Genomic DNA, 20602 nt, shown 5'->3' with positions numbered 1-20602 from the left:
CAAAAGTAAATAATAAAAACAAAAGAGTACCTGCTTGCCAGTGAAAGGACACTGGCCACCAGAAACAATACTTGGTCCAAACTCCACAGCTTGGACGAAGAGTTGAAGAATCCAAAGAATAGGAGGAAGCCGAGACCAGCAGGAGCTGCTGACCTATAGGAAGCAAGGAAATGAGACCCACTTGGGAGCCAGCCAGCGGTAAGTAGAGGTAAGTAATGGCCTTTTTAAAGATTTTTTTATTTTAATACAGTCGATTTCGCAAGCGCTGCACAGGTGAAAACTAAGAACGGAATATGAGCAACATTATTTCTTTGCTGCTGTTTACAGATTCCTTTGGAAGGTCTGCAGGCCACAAGGAAAGGTCTGCAGTTCTGCCACCGGCCTGGCGTTGTCCAATGAGTACCACAGAATTACACAATAACTGCACGTCAGTGGTTATCACGTACAACATGTAATCACTTCCCACTTGAGATTCAAAACAGTGACAACTCAATTACAGTCAAACACCCTAGACAGTGTAGTTTTCTATCAATGTAGGCAAGCACTAGAGCGCCCTGCATAGGGGTGGTAAGCATTATATCAATTAGCATTTATATAGCTCTATGGCACCTGGGAGTTATTTGTGCCCTTTGTAAAGACCATGTAACAATTGAATGATATACAAAGATAGTAATTCGAGATTGTTCTGCCTGTTGAGTCAGAGGTTACTCAACCTCATTTGTAACAATATAAAATTGTGTACCTCTGGTGAACTAATGGTAATGGACTCCACAGAATACTCTCAATTACAACTTGTATCTCTTTGGGTAGTGAGGTTGATGACCCAAAGAGGTGGTGCAAGTTTAGACACTCAGAATTCAATTTACACAACAGTGAAAATTTTAAAGTCAGTGTCCTGTCAGTTCCTTAATTTGAATGAGAAAATGACTCTATGACACACAAACATAAAACACTGCATGCGAAACGAGGATATGAAATGAAAAAACAGACGTCTCCAGCGCTTTCCTGGTCGGTGATCTGGCGCCATATGGCAATAAAGCTCTTAACATGTGGTGCCAAGGCAAAATTGGAGAGTAGGTTAGCTAGACTAGGGTTCCAGTGTTATCTCTGGAATCACTTAGGCTAGAATGATCATTTAAATGGTTCCAGAATCAGGGGAACTTCCTCTAAATTTCCCAGACGTCTACTCAGGCCAGTATGTTAAGCATACGTCAAGACCTTGAGATCGAGTAAAGAAGAATATAAGGCTTTCCAGGACACGCAGAGGACCAAGGACAAAGCTGACTGAGCGTCAACTTTATTTGAAGTCGATAAGATTCTCTTTGTTTAGGATATCGTTCTGCTGTGGGTCTTGCTTCTTAATCAGCTGGCTACAGTGTCCTGTTCTCTATGGCACACACAATCCTTTGGAGGGCACCACACAGGTCCTTCAAGACGACCTGGGCTTTGTTCCTTGCTGATGGCTGGTGACGCCTTGCTTTTATAATCAGGTAGCACCCACGGACAGGCACATCTTTCGTTCTACGTCCAGCAACAAGACTTCTTTCAAGGTCTTGCTTGGACTTAGCCCCAATCTGGTTAAAGGGGTGCAGCAACTGGCACCGGTTCAGCTACAGTATTGCCTGTTCTTCTTGACTACACTGGTCCGTTTCTCCTTGTTGGGTGTAGAGAAAACAGTGAACACTGTACCAGTTGTGTCCTGGCCAGTACCTGTCATCCTCTGATAACCAGGTTTGGTCATGCAGGTGATCTGCACTATTCAAAGTGTGGGGATGCTCTGTCAATCCTGCTGCTTCGTGACCTCACCATGCTTTATTCTTGGGCACATGGGACCATGTCACTCAATTAGAATAAATGATACTGCCACTTTCGGCCTCTCCTTCTCTGACTAGATGGAAGAGTGGGCACACTCAATTAGACAGGAGTGCACTATGGGTGCACCCTTGACATCATAGCACAGCTCTGAAATCTCACAATAACAGGCATTTCCTCAGAAGGCATGCCTGATTGTTGGGCTCACTGAGGGAAAAACCTGCTCAGGGCTGTCTAGAACATACAAGGGCAGGATGGTGCAGCTTTCCAAAGCAATGCAGAAGACTTCCGTTGCAACAGCATATTGCATGAACATTAGATACAGTTCAGGTAGAACTGAAAGATTTGTTTTTAAAAGGTTTCCAGTTACAGGGAAAGTTGAGTGGAGATAGCATCTTGGCTGCAAGTGAATTCCACTGTGCCTTTGAGTGACTATTTTCATGCTTGTGTGGCTTTGAATCTTATTGTTCTAATTGCAGAGAGTTCTTCATAGGACACTAGGCAGCCTGAGATGTTTAACACATTGGTGAGATATGTTGGCTTTTCAGGTGAATTGCTTTATATGTGAGGCAGTAAATGTTAAATGTGATTCTCAACACAAAGAGACGCCAGTGCAGCTGAATGGAGAACAGCTTTGAAAGAAGCAAGGTATGAATTCAGCATTGCTATTCTAATGGGAATACTTAAGTCCAAACGCAAGATGGTTACAGCATGGGCTGCTGCTTCAGTTGTGTGGAGTTTAAAAAGTGTTTGGTTTTCTTTAGAGAGTGGAGGTGAACATTAGCAGATTGAATAGCTCTGTAGATGTGAGAGTAGTGAGCCCATTATCATTGATCACATCACCCCAACTGATATTGAGCACCTCTCTCCAGTTAACCTTTTATATTGCTTATACTCATTCTATGATAGTTTTCTTTTCATTGATCTATTTCCCCATATTGGTGATTCACCTGGATGATCAAAATGCTTTCTCAGCATTGATTATTTGTCTCAACTCTCATGCTTACCACTCTGATGACCTTTCTACATAGCATCTCACTTTTCTCACTCATCTCCACCACAGAACTGATACTGCTCCACCCTTGCATTAACAACAGTTCCTATCATGGTCATTCCCTATCACACAATACGTACATCGTTATTCCAAAGTGCAACTCTGCCCGTCACACAACCTGAATCACAAAAGGTTTTCCCCCATGCATAGGCATGACTTACTCCTGGTTATTTCAGAAAGGTCCCACTCATAGAAAATGTTTTTGAACCACTTTGATAACTTTCTCACAACATTTTCACATAGATTACACTTTCATCGATCACTTTGATTGTATAGATTTTCACACTGATGATTAGTCTCCACATGGAGCACTTTGCCCATAAACCATGGTCCTCCTACTTCATAGATTTTTTTTCTCAGCAACATTCATTGACCACCACTCTTTTTTTTTTTTGTACTGATTGCACTCTCTAAATTATTGATTTCTTGCACTTCTCCCATTCATGGCTCTCAACCCACATTCATCACATTTTCCGAATGATCACTGAACTTACACAGCTTCTCACAAAGCCCAGTTCGCATTCATCCCTTTAACTCACTAACTGCACATTCCAAATGCTAACTCTCACATTCCCCAACTGCTCAGACTCTCACTGCTCTTGCACAAGGCCCATCATTAGTCACTTGGACAGTCACCAGCATTTATCCCTCTCCCTGTCTCTTTACATTGATTTATATATGCCCCAATTGACAACATTTCAGCAATAATCACACCCTTCGTTGATCACCCTCCCATTCTACATTGATCAGCTTTCACCTCCCATTGATCGCCATCAACCTCTCCTTATCCTCATGGTTCTCTCATCGCCCCATTACTCACCCATTGACATGCCTCACCCATTGATTCCTCTCAGCCAGGATTGATTTCTGTCTCTCATTCATTTACCACTCTTTGTCTATGACACTGATTACAATTCTCCCACACATTGATTGCACCCAACTTTCAGTTGCAACACTTCCCCTTACTGTTTATTTCTATACCTGGGACTAGAAAATTTTAACATTGCTTATAGCTCGTATATCTAGATATTGATTATTGCATATGAGGTTTGGTGGGCCATAAAGCCAGTATTTATTGAGGGTTATTTTTGTCCATGTTATGTTAAGGATCTTTTAAAAGTATTATTTGCAGGCCTGGTGAAAAAGCTATCTAATAGAGGGGTGCTAACATATACAGGGGTCTTTGGATCTGGATTCCACTCATGGTGGCTTTGAAGTGACCAGGAGATGCTTTGTTGGTGAGCATAAGGAATGGCTAGCAGTTGAAAATGAAATGTGGATTAACACCTTGATTGCTGCTTAGAAGATGACAGTGAGAAATTTGAAGAAGGCCCAGTTGTACACTGGGAGCTAGTGCCCATAGTGGCAGTGCTAAAAAGCGTTTTTTGCTTAGGGCAGGTTGAACAGGATGTGTGTGGTGAAGTTGAGGACCTTGTCCAAGGAGGAATAAGGTGGCAGGTCTATGAGGCTGCTACAGTAGTTACATTTGCTGAAGACCAGGTTCTTGATCAGGGTGTTAGCTGCATAGAAAAGGAGCTAAGGGTTGGATCATGGGGATGTTCAGTAGCTGGAGTGGGCCACTGAGACAGTGGAAATGAGGAAGCAGGACAGGGTAATGAAGTGTCAGATTGGACACAGAGGTTATAATCTAAGGTAAGATGTTTAGAATGTCTACGGAAAGGAAAATTGGAAGTCGGAAGGTTTTGGAAACTTAACTTTCTAGTGGAGTTCAGCATGATACAAAGAATTATTAACTTTTCATTGGTAGGTAGATATGAAGCTGTCCTTCGTGCAGATTAAACGTTATTTGAGCAATTCTGTAGTCACTGGGTAGCTTTAGACTTTTGCTGCTAGGCCTTTCTCTCCCCCCCCCCCCCCCCCCAACCCCCAACCCCAATGCTAATTTTTTTTTGGCTATTTGGGGTAGTTTGCACTTAGCTTCCATAACATTTTGACCATATAAGCTCCAAATTTGCGTCCTTTTTTAGGTCTCGGCTCTAGACAGTGCACGTGCTGTCTCGAAGAGAGACATGTTGCATATACTTTGTGAGCTTCAGCCCGCCCACACACTTCTTATTTTCTGGCTCCATTGTCGCTCTTCTAATCTTTCACCTCATTTGTGATGACATGCATGCGTCATGCCTCTTCATGTCTTTACCCCTCCCCTGAGAGCAGGGACAAATTTCTACTATTCATCTACTCCTCCCATTTTATATAGTGTTTAGGGATTACTTTTGTAGCTTGTTTTCAGCACTTAACACAAGCGCTTGTGTTTTCAGCTGCTCCATGCTCCGACGCACATTTTATTTTGTTCATTTTCAGAGCTTAACACGAGCGCTTGTTTTTTTCAGTCTCTTCACGCTCCGCCGTGCATTTTATGGGCATATGCAATCTAGAAAGGTATAAAGCAGCACTCTCATTGCGACCGCTATCTTTAGTTTGCATGTTTACTTTGTCAACATTTGGAAATAAAGTGCCAGTCAAAGAGTGCACCTGACGGATTGAAATGTCACTCATTTGGAAAACATAGAAAACAAACTTATTTGCATACTAAAAACATACGTAAGACAAAGCGGCTGAACTGCACACTTCAAGAATTTCTTTTCGAAGGACATTGTGCGAACTCGGTCTAATCTATTTAGTATTTTCGCCCCATAATAAGATGTGTTTGGCCAAGCCAGGAATGCTTAGGAAACCACCACGCACCCTGTTATCCGTGGTCGCCCTCTGATGACGCACTGATTGTAATTGGTGCTGAGGTCGCTGATGGATACTGTAGTCGTGCACGCAGGTCTGGCGTGAGCATTTTGACAGACGGAGAAGGGACCACACTCTTTAGACGAGGTAAAGTACAGATTAAGCAGTCTCTAACAACAATCTTACCCCATTGTTGGTCCTCTAACCTGAGTGCGCGTCACTGCTGCCACATGTGCTGTTTTCGGAGCACCTCACTGCAATTCTGCTATTGCAGAATTACCTGATAATTCCTGTGTCAGTAAGAAGACCCTGTTATTATAATCAAATTTTTTAGGAAACCCTGTTAATCGACTAGTCACTTTAGCACAGTTTGTCTAATTTACATGAGCCAGGACACATCTGTTGAGATCCAGTAGGTTGGTAAAGTTTAATGCTGGTGGGTGACATTGGCTTTCAAGCACCCTACTGCACTTGTCCCTGCTTTAAGATCTTTCTGTGTTAGCATATATTTATTACCTAACCCATTGCAGGCCTTTTCTTTAGTTGAAGTTTTCCCTGGTTGCTCATGATGCTGGTGTGTCAACTCTGTCTACGCTCCCACTTCGGTTCCAACCAGCTCACAGCAGGTAGGAGTATACTGTACAATCACCAACCATAGCCAATAGGTCTCAGCAATCTAAAAGCTATAGGCATTGACAATGTTAACGCTTTGTGTATATCAATAAAACCAGCCCCAGAGCCATACACAAATGTATTAAAATTGCCAATGCCTATAGCTCTCGTATTGCTGCAACCTACTGGCATTGCCAATGTTTGTTTCTAACATCCTGCGAATTCGAAAGGTACCCAGTTTGTTTTTTTTGACGGGAAAATGGGGGTTGGGGAAGTGGGGATGCTGCAGAAGGAAGTGCCTGTTTTTTCCTCTGTAGATGGCATCAACGAAAGGTTTGCCGTGCTAAGATCACCATCTTCCCAGCTTTCAGGAACAGGCAGACTTGATTCAGAAAACCACATCTCTTAACACAGTTTAGGCATTTTACTGGGAGCTAATCCATTTTCCCTATTTCTTTTGTGCTTTCGACCTCCTTCCAGTTTGTGATGGAAACTGGTGTGAAATCCATGGTGGATCCTAGAAGGCTATACAGTTCTGAAAACTAGAAAACATTCTGAATAAAGTAAGGGGTCATTTGTGTAGATCCGTCAAGGTTTTCCTAAAGAAACTAGGGGCCTGATTTAGATTTTGGCAGAGGCAGTTACTCCGTCACAATCGTGAAGGATATCCCTTCCGTCATATTACAATCCTATTCTAGCCTATGGAGATTGTAATATGGTGGATGGAATATCAGTCACGTTTGTGATGCAGTAACCTGTCTGCCAAACTCTAAATCGGGCCCTAAGTGTTGCAATGAAAAATATTTTGAAAATTAGTAGGAAAAAACAGCCATTTGCCACAATGTTTTCATTTGTGACTTCTCATGATGGCTGATTTACTACAGTAATATGCCATTAGAAATGCTAGACCTTTTTGGTTGCGGGGATATACAGGGTTTATGGGTTTTCCAAGAACTTGAGGGACCCAGAGCCAGTAACTGAGCTGCACCTTCCAATGGGTTTTCATTGTGTACCGGATGTAGTGCAATTCATATGGTGAAATATAAAGAGTGAAAACCAGGTATCAAGGTAACCTATGCATTTCCGAAATGGGCACAAGATACGGAGTTTAGAAACAGTGGTTATTTACACATCTCTGAATTTGTGGGTACCCTTACTAGTATGTGAATTAGAGGGCATTTCTCAACATGTCTTCTTTCTTCCACACTGGCTTACATTTGTAAGGCACAAATGCAGAGAAATACAATTGGTAATAACACTTGTTCTACAATTCTGTGCTCCTCTAAGTCTCCCAATACAAATAGTACCACACTTGTGTGGATAGGGCTAGTACCCGCGGCAGGAAAGGCCTCAAAACGCAACACCAGCTTTTTTTTTTTTTTTTTTTTTTTCACCCAGAATCCCCTGCAACCCTCAAACTTTGACTAAACAAACACATTTTCCTCACATTTCTGGGAAGAAAATTGACTATGCTGAGAGCACAGACAGCCTTCCATCAAGCATTCCCTTAAGTCTTCTGTAAAAATTATACCTCACTTGTGTGGGTAGGCCTAGTGTCTGCAATAGAAAACAGCCAAAACGCAACATGGATACTTCACATTTTTCCCCCTCAAAACTTACCCTTTTTTTTTTTTTTTTTTTTTTTGCAGTGTGCCTACCTGTGGATTTTGGACCTTTGCTCAGCCGGCACCTGGGGAAACTTAGCAAACCTTTACATTTTTGAAAACTAGACTCTTGGGGGTATCCAGGATGGGGTGACTTGCATGGCTCCCACCAGGTTTTGTTTTACCCAGAATCCTTTGCAATCCTCAAACTTTGACAAACAAAGTACATTTTCCTCACGTTTCTGTGATGGAAAATTCTGGAATCTGCAGGGAGCCATAAACTTCCTTCTGCCCAGCTTTACCCTAAGTCTTCTGATAAAAATGGTACCTCACTTGTGTGGGTGGACCATGTGGCCGAGACTGGGAAGGGTCCAAAACGTATTGTGGTGATAATGAAAACTGTGGTAGTTGTACTAATTAGTCCTGGGTCAGCAACCAGGTAGCGAAACCTATCAAACCCAGATATTCCTGAAACCTAGACACCCGGGGAAGTACAGGGAGGTGTCGCTTGTATGGATCCCCAACATTTTTTTTTTTATTCACCCAGAATACCGTTCAAAGCTGAAAGGTTGAATAAAAACACAAAATTTCCTTTAATTTCTGTGACATAAACTACAGGAATGTGCAGGGATCCACAAACTTCATACCATCCAACGTTTCTCCGCTTGTCCTGATCAAAACGCTACCCCACTTGTGTGCCTGGGCCTACAGCCTGAAACAGGAATGGATCACACGAGGGTCAACGGTAGACCTTGAATGAGTTTCTTCGTTACCTAGAGAAACAAGTGCAACTTTCCTCCTCTGCACCTAACAACAACCACCTTATTTTCAATTTAATGCTCCTAGACATATCTTCAGTGCTTGACACAGTTTGGTACTTAACCTTGCTTGAGACCCTACCCTCATAGAACAATAGTGGCAACACGTTGGAATGGCTCTCGTCCCATCCCATTAACAATACATTTGCAATCTTCTTGTCTTCTTGGCTGTTACCACTGACACCTCTGATAGTCCGCTTTCTCTAAAGCGTTGTCCTAGCCCCTCCTTTTTTTCCTTGCACTACCCCCTCCCTCACTGACACTGTCTGCTCTTTAGTGCTCTCACACCCTCAGTGCGCAAGTGACCCACAGATGTTTCTTCTTCTTCCATCCACAGATGTTTCTTCTTTTTCCATCTCTCAATTCCACAAACTAAAATCTCTGCCATCGGGTAATGGATGGTTCTCACTCCCTAATGATCAACTTTTGTAAGACCAACTTTATTACTTACTTGCCCCATGAGCACATTGGGTTATCTCCTTCCCTCTTGCCTTCCTTCTAGACACATTGTTATCCCTCATGGCCTCTCTGGGAGCAATCTAGGAATTGCATTCAACCCCAGCATACAACTAGAATCACCACAGTGGTTCGGCTTTAGCATTTGATTATGAGACAAATCTGGTAACATACCTCTTTCACAACAACAGCTAGTTCCCTCCTCTACACACTGGCCAGTAAACTGGACTATCATATTAATTGACTGGTGGGATCAGGAGGCTCTGTATGTGTTTCCCACTTTGACAAAAGCATTCATTTTGAAAGTGCACACTTTACAACTTCTTCCACCCGCACTTTACCAGCACCCTGTGTTGTGTTTTTCCCCAATACTTTGATCAGTACAAGCTACTCACCCTAGTTTTCAAACTCATCTATGGTACAGCATCCCTTTTACTCTTTAATTGTTTCATGCCCCACCTCAGCCTGCACACAATGACCATCTGTTCTCTGCCTCTGTACCAGATCCCCCAATTTTCTAGCACACCCTTCCTAATGAATTAAGGGCTTCCACTGAAACTTCAGAAGGGCCCATAAACCCATATTTTCACCCCCTGAAAAATAACAGGTGACATCCAGAAAATCTGCCCACTGTGTCCTATCTTCCTTTCTCCTACCTGAACGAAACTCGTTTTGAAGTACATATTATTGTATATATTCATTCACACATCATTTGTCATAAACTATTCTCTTTTTAACTATCCTTACCCTTGCGCTGCTTGTATTTTCTTCTTTATGGTTTGTACTTTATTTCTGTTGGAAGGGCTGCCTAGTTTGAATACAGAAAACAGGCATCACACACAAAATAGCTAATCTTAAAATAGTTTCTGAATTACAGCTCAAACAAAATAATCAGTGCACAGGCTAGTGACTAATCAAAATGGATTCTCTCCAGAACTGTTAAGGCATACAAAATCACAGTTTTTTAAAGAGTGCTTATGGATACTTTCTACCATCTCCTACATTCATCCTCCCCATATTTCCTTTTACTAAACAAAGAATCAACCCACCCCTCCTAGTTATTATTTCATGTGATAATATTAACAAAACTAAGGGCCGATTTATATCTTGTCAGTAAGGATACTCCCTCGCAATGGTGACAGACTAGCCTTACCGGCAAGATAATGGCCCGCTTGCCGGTTTATATGTGGGTGGACCATTGATTTAATCATGGAGGAGACTACTTCATCGCTGCCATGATTAAACCTCTCAGATGAGGGAGTAAGGGCTATCAGAGGTTGACAGAGGGTGGAATTAGAGGTCAGTTTTCACTGCTCCTTACCACCAAGAGAACCCTGGCGGTATGGGACAAATGAAAACTGGTAACTGCTCCCTTGCCATGGGAGATATCTCCATGGCGATGGGGCATTTTCTTATTTTCAAAAAGAAAATTCCACTTCTAGATTCTCTTTTTGAAAATAAGAAACAAATAAGTTTGATGGATAGCTCTGTCTTGTTTATAGAGCTGTACACCAAAGTTTAAACAACATTGAAAGGAACCGCCATGATGGCAGTTCCTGCCATTCCTTTAGAAATGACCGCCAGCTTGGTGGTTATGTTTAATTTTGGGGGACGAAGTAGTTTCAGCCTGGTGTACATTGAGCCCTCTGCCATGCCAACAAAGATTACTCCGCCCACTCAAAAAAATCGAGTCCTCAGGCTTCTAAACTGGGGAGACGCACTGACCACGTAAACCCTTTATAACTCACCCATACTTTTCACTACATAAACCCTTCATTTCTCCCCATACTTCAGTAAACTGGGGATAAGGGCATTTCCATAGAAAAGAGTCCAAACAAGAAAGTGCATTTTACTGGTCAAAGTGCAATTAGTTTGCTAATACCTGGCATGGAAGCCAATAACTGCTGCACTGAGCACAAGCACTAACATCCTCTGCAAGATTTTTCTCTCATGGGTCAAGGGTGAGGAGGCTGCCGCTGCTCCTTATTTCCACTCTGTCACAGTTACAAGAGATGATCAATAATGCCATAGCTGCAGCTTTTCTTTCTAAAGAAATTCCTTCTTTAGGAAAGCAGCCTGGATGGCAAGCTGCTCCTGATATAGATGGGCCAGAGGAGGAGCAGGTGGTGAGAGGCAGACCTGGATAAGGTTTTGTCACATATCAGAAAAAAACTGGCTTTCCCAGAAATCTTTCCTGATGAAGACCAGAAAGTTTTGTTTTCAGGAATGTCAGTTTTCAGAATTAGACAAGCTTACCCTTTACAGCGCTGTTCAAATGGTATTTAGGAAGTGGGAGTAAACTTGGCTTTCCTAGATTCTTTGCTGAAAAATTGGTGTTCAGCAGAGTTCAACTTGGTGTTGAAAATGGGCTCTTTTATGACTGAAACACCTACACAGGGATCAACAATTTTGGAGGATATTCCTCCCTATGTTGGGGTAGGAAAAGGCTGAAGTGGTAGGCAGAAGGTCATGCTCCACTTGCAGTTTATCTGGTCACCCCAACACCTGTGTCACATTATCCAGTCTATTCTTCGAAATTCCCAATCCCTCACAAAGGATATGTAGTAAGGTCTTGAATGTAAGTCAGTAATGTTGATTATTGAAAAACAAGTTGGGTTTCTTTTGGATGGTACCTTTGACTCCCTTTATGCATCAGCTGCCCTCATCTGGATCATCTGTGTCTGCTGTTGGACAGTCGTGGATGTGTTCCTGGAAGGCAGACAGCTCTCAAAAGGCCCTTCTCATGTACCTAACCTTCACAGTTGGAGGAGCTGGTAAAAAGATTGACAGAGGGCTGTAAATTGATGACAATCCATCAGGCCATTCTGCACATGGGGAGTAAGATAGATTTTGGCCCTCCTCCCGTAACTAGATCTCAGTATCAGCCCCTTCTCAGGAGGGGTCAAGGCTCATTTGAGTGGGCCCTCTTTCATAAAAGGCCCAGATACAGTCCTTCACTACTTTTCTTCCTTCAAGGTCATTTTTATTCATAGGTGGTGTGTTAAGAAAAAGGCCTGTGTGTGGTTATCTACACAATTATGCTACATTATAGAACTGGGCAGTAGCACTCTCCTGGATTCTTCGTACAAGTCTGCAAAATTGACTTCTCCGAGGAACTTCTAGGATGAGTTATGGCTATCCTCTTACCTTACTGTCGGTTACACTGGCAGGCTTTTCTGCAAGGAGTACAGGATCTACTTTCCAAGAAACCTATCTCTCCATTCCCAAAGATAAAGTGAAAGCAAGGATGCCATATCATCCTTTTCCATATTCAAATGCAGGTATGGGGAATTTTGTCCAGTCCTGGATTTGAAAGGAGTCATTGTCTACATTGCTCGCATCTTGACAGCTGTTCACCCTGCCCTTGATCAGTACTGTGCACTATTTAGCTTATTTAGACCGAAAGGTGAAAGTGAAGTCTCTGTCAGCCAACATGCAGTTTTTGGTTGCTATTGTTTCAGTTTGAAGAATAGGAGAGTTGGGAACTTCCTCTGTGAGGAACCATTTGTCTTATTTTTTTTCTTACTTCCAGTTCACTTGTTCTGCCTAAAATGTAATTGTCATTCCATTGTTCTCCACACCTACTGCTTTTATCTCTCTATCTCAGGGGTCTTCAGACTGGTGGGCGGGCCCCCTAGAGGGGGCCTCAGATGATGTTTAAATAAGTGTAGACATTTTTACATTTTGCCAATTTTAATAGCTTCATTGTGAAATATTTGGATGGAGGGGTGAATGTTTTCTTTTTACCGCCGAGGGGTGGGGGGGGAGGGACATTAAAAAGTATGAAGACCACTGGTCTATCTTCATCCAGCCACTGAGGTGAAGTACCTTCATCTCCGTGCTGTTCGTAGAGCGTTGCATATTTACCTTTAGTAAAATGCTCCTTTATGTAAAACGAATTTTCTTCTAGTTACTTTTTTGACAGGGGAATTGTCTGCCTACCTTTACTATAAATAAATGGATTTGCTTGCCATCTCCACAGGTTATGACTGAATGGTATTCCTTTTAATGTGTAGGATCTCTCAACTAGGGGCATTTCTGCTTTCTGGACCTGTTTCAAATATGCCTCTCTCAAAGATATTTGCATTGCAGTCTTTTGGTACTCTCCTCACACATTACATTTTATTATTTACTTTCATTAAAGAAGAATCTGAGTAGTGTTTATTTGTCACAAATGTATTTTAAGACCTTGTGGTAACCTGTTTCTCACTTGGGCATTGTATAAATCTGTTTTCACTAGCGCAGGGATGACTGACCAAGAGTTCATGGCCTGTTTACTTACCACTAATATTCATTACCCGGAGTTCTAGTGTGTTATTGTGGTGTTTACATTACGCGATTCTCTGGACTGGACATTAGTGTGATTTGATGTTGTTTATTTAGTATTTCTGTTATGTGTAATTTATTTGCCCATTTCCCACATGCATTCACCTTTCCCTTCTAACCCCAAAATTCTACTCATGAATTCCTTTGATTGTGAAGATTCAAATTTGTTTAACCCCTGGCAGTTCTTCCTTCACCATCTCTGGTGTGGGCTCAATAATAAAGATGTTCTTCAATTAAATGTGGGTGTTTTATTACAAGACCCAGCCTTCCTAGTTACTGTCCTATGTTTCCCATCCCTCCTATACTTTGTGTGTTTTAAACAGCAAATGTGAGTGCATTGAGGTGTCTTTAGTTCCGGTGTAAGGGGTGGAACTAGGGTTAGGCAGCATATGGATGTTACCTTTTTTTGCAATCTGTTTATCATACAGTAGGCTAGGTAAAAAAAAACTGTCTGTCACCTGGGAGGACCTTAACCTTTTAGAACTGGAAGGAGGGAGACTAGTACTCCAGGTAATGAAGATTAGCAGTAAGTAACAGGGCCATAAATGGAGACTAACCTGTAATGCAGCTTTATTGGTGTTGAGAACTATTAAAAACCAAGCAATTGTGTTGTGTTAATTCTTGAACATTACAAGCAAATGAGTCAGGACTGGAACTCTCTTAAACTTGGTAATCGTGTTCTAATGTTAAGTGTTACTGAAATAAGGAGTTTTACATGTATCTGTTAACATACTCTTCCTTTGCAACTTTTATGTGTTTTCTATTTTCAGGCACCCATTGGCTACCTTTTTCCACCTGTTTTTCCGAGTGAGCGCTATTGTTACATACTTGTGCTGTGACTGGTTCAGCAAAAGCTTTGTGGCCTGTTTTGTTACTATTCTTCTTCTTCTATCCCTTGACTTTTGGTCTGTCAAGGTAAGACTATGTTTCTAGCAGCTAGTTAAGTTTGTTCTTAGACTACTTATGTTTCCCTGTCCTTTCATAAAATTCTTAAGGTTTTTTTTATAAATTGTTTGTGCTTGTGAAAATGCAGCACTACATATGTTTAGAGGCTCCTTTCACAGCAGTGCTAGCGGATGGATTTGCAAAATATATACTACTAGCATAAGGGACTAGAAGAAATCATTCTCAGTGCTGGTGGGTGTGTTTTTACCTAGCATGATATGTATTGTATGCTTAATGTAGCCAGCATCTTAATAATACCTGAAATTCGAATTACTTTTCACCACTGCTCGGTTTGCCTGATTTTGTTTCATGTAGGCAGACTTACATGCCAACAAGGAGTGCTACACTTGGTACTTCTTGTTCTAAGAAATGCTGCCCAAGAGGAGTTCCTGTACCTAGGGTTTAATCTTTCTTCCACCATCCTACATTTCCTGCCTCCTTATCTAAATCCTGCTGGTTCTTTTTCATCAGTGGTTTCTCCCGGTGCCACTGTTTTCTCATCTTTCTCTTCCTCCTTCTTTCTCACTTTTCTGCCTTTCTCTCTCTTGTTCTGTGTCAGTCTGTTGACGAAAAATAAGTTCTGGTCCCCATAAATAAGTGCTGTGGCCACCACGACCAATGGCTTCACAAATTAATCACGAAGTCTTTCTGTTGTTACCTTACCACTAGACTGTCTAAATAAGCTAGCGGTCCTTCTTGACAGACGTAGAATAAAAAAAGTACTTATAACTGGCATTGAAAGAAAATTATAATTACCAGCCCAATATTAGTGTTTCTCTAATGAACCTCAGAAAACAGATTTGCGGTCTAAACCTATAGTGGTCAAGGTTTCCTTTCCTAATTCAAAAGCAACACAACAACTTTATCACAGTTGTTTGAATTTAGTTTCCAAGATAATGTCTTCATAACACAGGTACACTGGATACCCTGCTGCTATGGATACCAAGTGCATAATGACATGCTTAAGGTTCTTAATGCTACCCACTCACATCTCATGAACAAATGTTGAAACAGCCGTAAGAAACTATTACAAATCATAATGAGTTTAAGGGAAATAATACCATGCGCAATACTTGGTGCCTTTAAACAATTTTAGGGGTCCATCTGGCTGTATAAGAACAAAGCCATTGTTGCCGGTTACAAGTGCGAATAGCAGCACATTTTCACTCAGGAATGTTGTATGGTAACTAATGCTCAGTAATGGAAATCAGATTAACTTCATCCATGTGAACATCTGCTCCAACTGTCTATTGTAACTTAATCATTGACAGTGTTTTTTGTAACTTTTTTCCCATATGAACTTTTGTTATGATGTGATGTAAATCACAGATTCTCCTCATAAATAGCAGACCAACAGTTATGCTTAACATTTAAAATCCACCAAACCACTGCTACAATCATTAGTTCTAGATAAAACTACTTTGTAAATAAACGAGGTATACCTAGCTAACTAAATTACAGTGTGAGTACAATTAAAACCGATGACCTGAAAGTGATGGAGAAAAAAGATAGATGTGGTGCATTCACAATAGACCATGAGGTAAGGGCCCCATATTTTAACAAATAGATCTTTATTTACTGAAAATTTTTGATTTTGTTTTTAAAGGAGAAAGAGTCATGATAATGTGAACTTCTCCTATGTCACGGGTCAGAGAAATGTTTTAGCCAGGGAGCTGATATTATGTAACAACAGAGCTTAATTTGAGCTGGTGGTTGCAGGTGGGGCCCACCTGCTCTCATTTTTTGGGACTTGGACTGGCACATATTTTGCCACACAAGACTTTGACCCAGTACAAGAGAGTGAAAAATACAAGAGGGAAAACGGAGGGAAAGAGAATTGGGAAAATGTGACAAAGGGAGAAAGGAGGAACCTGCAAAAGTGAGATACTTCATCATGGAGTACCTAGTAGTGGACTAAAAAGGCATGAGGTGGAATCAAGGCCCACAAAGCCTTGCTATTGGGCCCATTAACATTCTACAGCGCCAGGCTGCGACCTTCTGAACAGAACTTTGAGCCTTGGCACTTATTTTACAAATTAAGTCCTGCACAACACTTTCTTTTGGTCTAGCTACAGATTCAGCTGTGTACCAGAACTCTTGTAATCACAAAAAAAGAACATTAAAAAAAGCAGAGTAGATGGAGGAGAAGGACTTTGGATCCGACCCCATGTTGATTTTCCTCTTTATGGCAGATCGCCATTTCATTGGAGGGCAGGCAGTTAATCATCTTAGATGGTAGTTCTTTCTTTCCACTGCATGGATGGTGAAGTATCCTTACTCGACATGCATCTTAGGTCATAGCAAAGGACAGCATATATAGTGTTGGGCAATCACTGGGAACAAACAAAGCGATGCTTAGGTAGTTCCTGGTCTCAGTGAGGCACCAGTAATGGCAGTGCACCAAACACTAAGGACTAACTACACATTTATCAAGAAATCTAAAGGTCTTACATCCATTGTGGTTGTAAAATATAACCTAAACGTTGTTCAAAGAAACCCACACTCCTGGGTACACATACAGATATTTATTTTCATAAAGAAAGCCATGGAGCAGCACCCAGTAACTACGATCAGGAAAGTGTTTCAGCTTTATCCGAGGGAGTCTGTGTCTTGGATTTACCTTGATGAACGCTTTCAGAATTTCTTTCAGCTCTTCTGAAGGGCCAGAAGCGTTGTTGAGAGGCCACTTGCTCTGCCTTGAGGTAATTTCATATATAATTTCAGTCACAACGGACCACACACAGTTAAACAGGAAGAGCTCCCAAGCAAACAGGCAATCTCCCCAGGGGATTTATTTAAAAGGCTTGATCCACACAACTATAGATTGGATCCCACCAACCAGCAGTCATGTCGTTGCTTGGGAGTAGGGATGGTAATCACTCATAATAAAAGAAGTACCACTCTGGGTGTACCTTTTCTGACCAAGAGTCTTGAGTTCTCTTGGTCAACAGGAAGAAATGTAAAACACCTAGGGTGACTCAGAACATCATTCTACTGCCAAAAAGACAAAACTCTTTGATCAGAATAATGAATTGAGGCGCAGTATGGCACAAAGCAGGGCTTCTCAACTGCTGTGCTCATGTTGCTTACAAAACATATACCATAGCACTTCTGTGGACCCCCTGGCTTACTTTTTCATGGCTAGACTTAAATGAGTCAATCGCCTGCATACCTGGTTCAAGTATTTGAATAAGGGTAGTCACTATATCATATATAATTTTGGGTACAGACCTAAGGGGCTGATGTGACCTTTATTAAGTCCTTATATATTTGTGTTACAAAATTTGCAGAAGTACAGGTTTTTACCATAGACTGAAGTGCTGAATGTGAACTTTCATTGAACAACATGATTCATACGCCACAGCGCAGAGCAGATTGTACCTAAAACACATATATGGAGCTGCGTGGTTGCCTTTCAACTGTCCCTCGTTTTTTTTTTTCTGCTCTCCTCTCAGTAGAACATGCCCAGCGAGTTCCAGATTGCAGCCCACAAACGGGTGCTCACCCAAGACCGGTCTTATAACTGCACTACAGAGACAGAGATTTTAATTTGCACGAGGCACACGAACTACATGAGATTGTGGTGAATAACGCAAAGGACCGCTTTTCCCGCACTACACTGTCACTGTATAGAAACAACGCAGTTCCTTTCTCACAATCAAATGTCGATTTCGTGAACTTGGCATCAGATGTGCTCTCCTATTTCTGCCGCGACTGCGGATTGTGGCAGGGGGTAAGACACACTTCACCACACCTGAAGACGCATGGACTGGTTGGAGGCAATGGGACATACAGCTGCTGACCGTACTGCGAGACCTAACAGAGACACAAATGAGAGCACTTCTGGGACGACGAAGCAAATGATCCTGACCGCGAGACACTATACGGTTGAGAGACGCATCCGACCTGGAGCAGGTCATCTGTGAAAGACAGCAACCTTTGCAGAGTACTGCAGTGATAGGTGAACAAGACCGGGTCTCTGAATTAGAAGGTGGACCGGATCAATCCAGCAGCGAGGACACTCTTCACCACGTGGCCCTGTAAAGCAAACTCATCAATGCTACCTGAATTCACGCCGCAAGATCTGATGAGCTTATCTAAAGACTGTAGTGCTTAACTGCTGAATCCTGCCATTCCTGGCATGGCAGCAGGAGCATGCAAGGCTGTACATCTCTCTTGTATTGTGCAATTCAACTGCTTATTTTCTCTAGCAGAGGTGGGGGACAGCGAGGGGGGGGCAGACCCCAGACCAGATGGCAGGTAATTACTCTAGCTCTCACAAACACTCTGGCAGACCGACGTCATAGGGCGTGCCACTTGCATGGGCTACTGTAAGTAACTCATAGACAACGCAGGGTGCTCCGTCATTAACTGCCTAGCCTAACCCAATCAGTCACACGACTGGTTAACTCTTGGTGAGTTGAATTTATCAATTGGTTTGGTTATTGAAAGTTTCTCTGTTTTTAGTTATGACCCATGAGTCTCCCCTGGCCCGGATCTCCAGTTATGGTGCTTCGTGTACACAATGCACACAGCCACACTTCAGCTGCCATGGGAAAAGCGCCCAGAGAGGGGCTAGTGCTTCGCATTACACATGACCCATTTTAATATTCTCCATGGAAAGGAGGGGCATGTATACGCCATCACGCCGGTAAGCAGTTTATTCCTACATGAAATGCAGCTCCACACGTATTGCACTATTACAAGAGATGAATCTTATTCATACCGAAAGCTCCAAACTACAAGGGCACAGGCAGGTGTTTGCAACCAACTACTCCACCTGTACCCGGGGGGTGCTAATATGGGTTAGACACGCTATAGCGATGGAGTGACCTGCAGTGGCATCTAGCAGGGGACCTTAACAGTGTATTAGACACCATGCTTGATCGCTCCTTCCCTTCCACACCTCCAATGCGCAAATGTTGACAGGTTGGCTTTAGTGTTGGCAAATGGTTGACATGTTTGTGGTTTTGTAACCCACACACACAAGTATATTCTTTCTACTCCGCACCTCACAAATTACATGTCTGTAGACAGACTGGTGGGTACATATCCGCTAGTCCTGTCTATGAAACCGGTGGAGTACATGGGGCGCACGCATTCTGATCATAATTCCCAAATCTTACAACTACAGTGGGTGAGCGACTCACCCACTATTCCTCTCTGGTGCCTACAGCCAGCACTCAGAGCCTCCATTGTGGCTGCGACCACCGACTACTTTTAAGATAATACTGGTACAGCTTCAGATAAATTGATAAAATGGGATGCGTTTAAGGTGACTTTGCAGGGACACTGCCTGTGGGTAGAAGGAAACACGAGGCAACTCATTACCGGAGACATATCTAGGGTAGAACACAGACACTATTGGACCTGGAAACTCAGGCAGCTGGGGACCCCAGTGTTGTAGACGGGCAGGCACAGGCACGGAGAGAACACGCTGCACTGCTAGAAAGGCTGCGATGTCTAAGTTATGCTGCGCACTCAGGCCACAGTAGACAAAGGGGGGACGACTTTCGGCGTGGTTTATTCACCAGGAACAGCCTTAATGGCCTATAGCAGAAATGCGTTCTGTAGCGGGTTCACTCCTTTACATGCAACATGCTATACACAACAAACTTACACACCATTATACACATGTGTATCAGTCATCAGCAAACACAAGCTCTGGTGTCTGCGATTCCTTTCTTGCTAACCTGACATTGCCTTGTATTACCATGGACCAGCATGACGCACTAGATGGCCCTACTATGTTGGTAGAAATTAAAGATGCAATTAAGGCTTTGGCTTCCGGTAGGTCTCCAAAACCTCATGTTCTGCCGGTGGAGCTGTACAAAACTTACACATCACACTTGGCCCCACACTTGTTGGCAGTGTACAAAGAGGCCCTCACTATCGGCCTCCCACAGGGAAGCGATAATCATCTTTTTACCTAAACCCAACAAATACCCCAGTACTTGCTAGCTCCCACAAGCCTTTAGCATTACTCAACCCTCACTATAAAGTTCTGGCCAAGATACTTGCAGATTGATAGGCACCTCTGGTCCCATCCCTGGTTCACACATCAGAATGGGTTTTTCCCCCACAAGTAATACCTCCCTGAATTTATGCAGAGTCATGACTTATGTCCTTCAAGCATGACCTGTTGCGTGGCCTTAGACTTGATTCATTGGAATGGAGGTATCTTTTTACTGTGCTGTTCTGATATGGCATAAGCCACAGTTTCCCCTGACTAGTAAAACTCTTTTACATCGATCCCCTGATCAGGGTCCCCTCTTCTC

The 20602-nt window shown here is 42.5% G+C and overlaps 1 protein-coding gene across 2 annotated transcripts in view; it reads left to right on the top strand.

Annotated features, from left to right (window-relative positions):
• Positions 1-20602, top strand: part of TVP23A (trans-golgi network vesicle protein 23 homolog A) — a 68975-nt gene that overhangs the window by 4970 nt on the left and 43403 nt on the right. For both annotated transcript variants that reach the window (XM_069210418.1, XM_069210417.1), the window contains exon 3: positions 14150-14294. In XM_069210418.1, coding sequence (XP_069066519.1) covers positions 14150-14294 — 145 coding nt within the window. The remainder of the gene's footprint in view (positions 1-14149; positions 14295-20602) is intronic.

This window comes from Pleurodeles waltl, chromosome 10, assembly GCF_031143425.1.
Source record: "Pleurodeles waltl isolate 20211129_DDA chromosome 10, aPleWal1.hap1.20221129, whole genome shotgun sequence".
Taxonomy (NCBI): domain Eukaryota; kingdom Metazoa; phylum Chordata; class Amphibia; order Caudata; family Salamandridae; genus Pleurodeles; species Pleurodeles waltl.
Note: the sequence above shows the minus strand (reverse complement) of the source record. Positions and strands in the feature narration are given on the sequence as shown.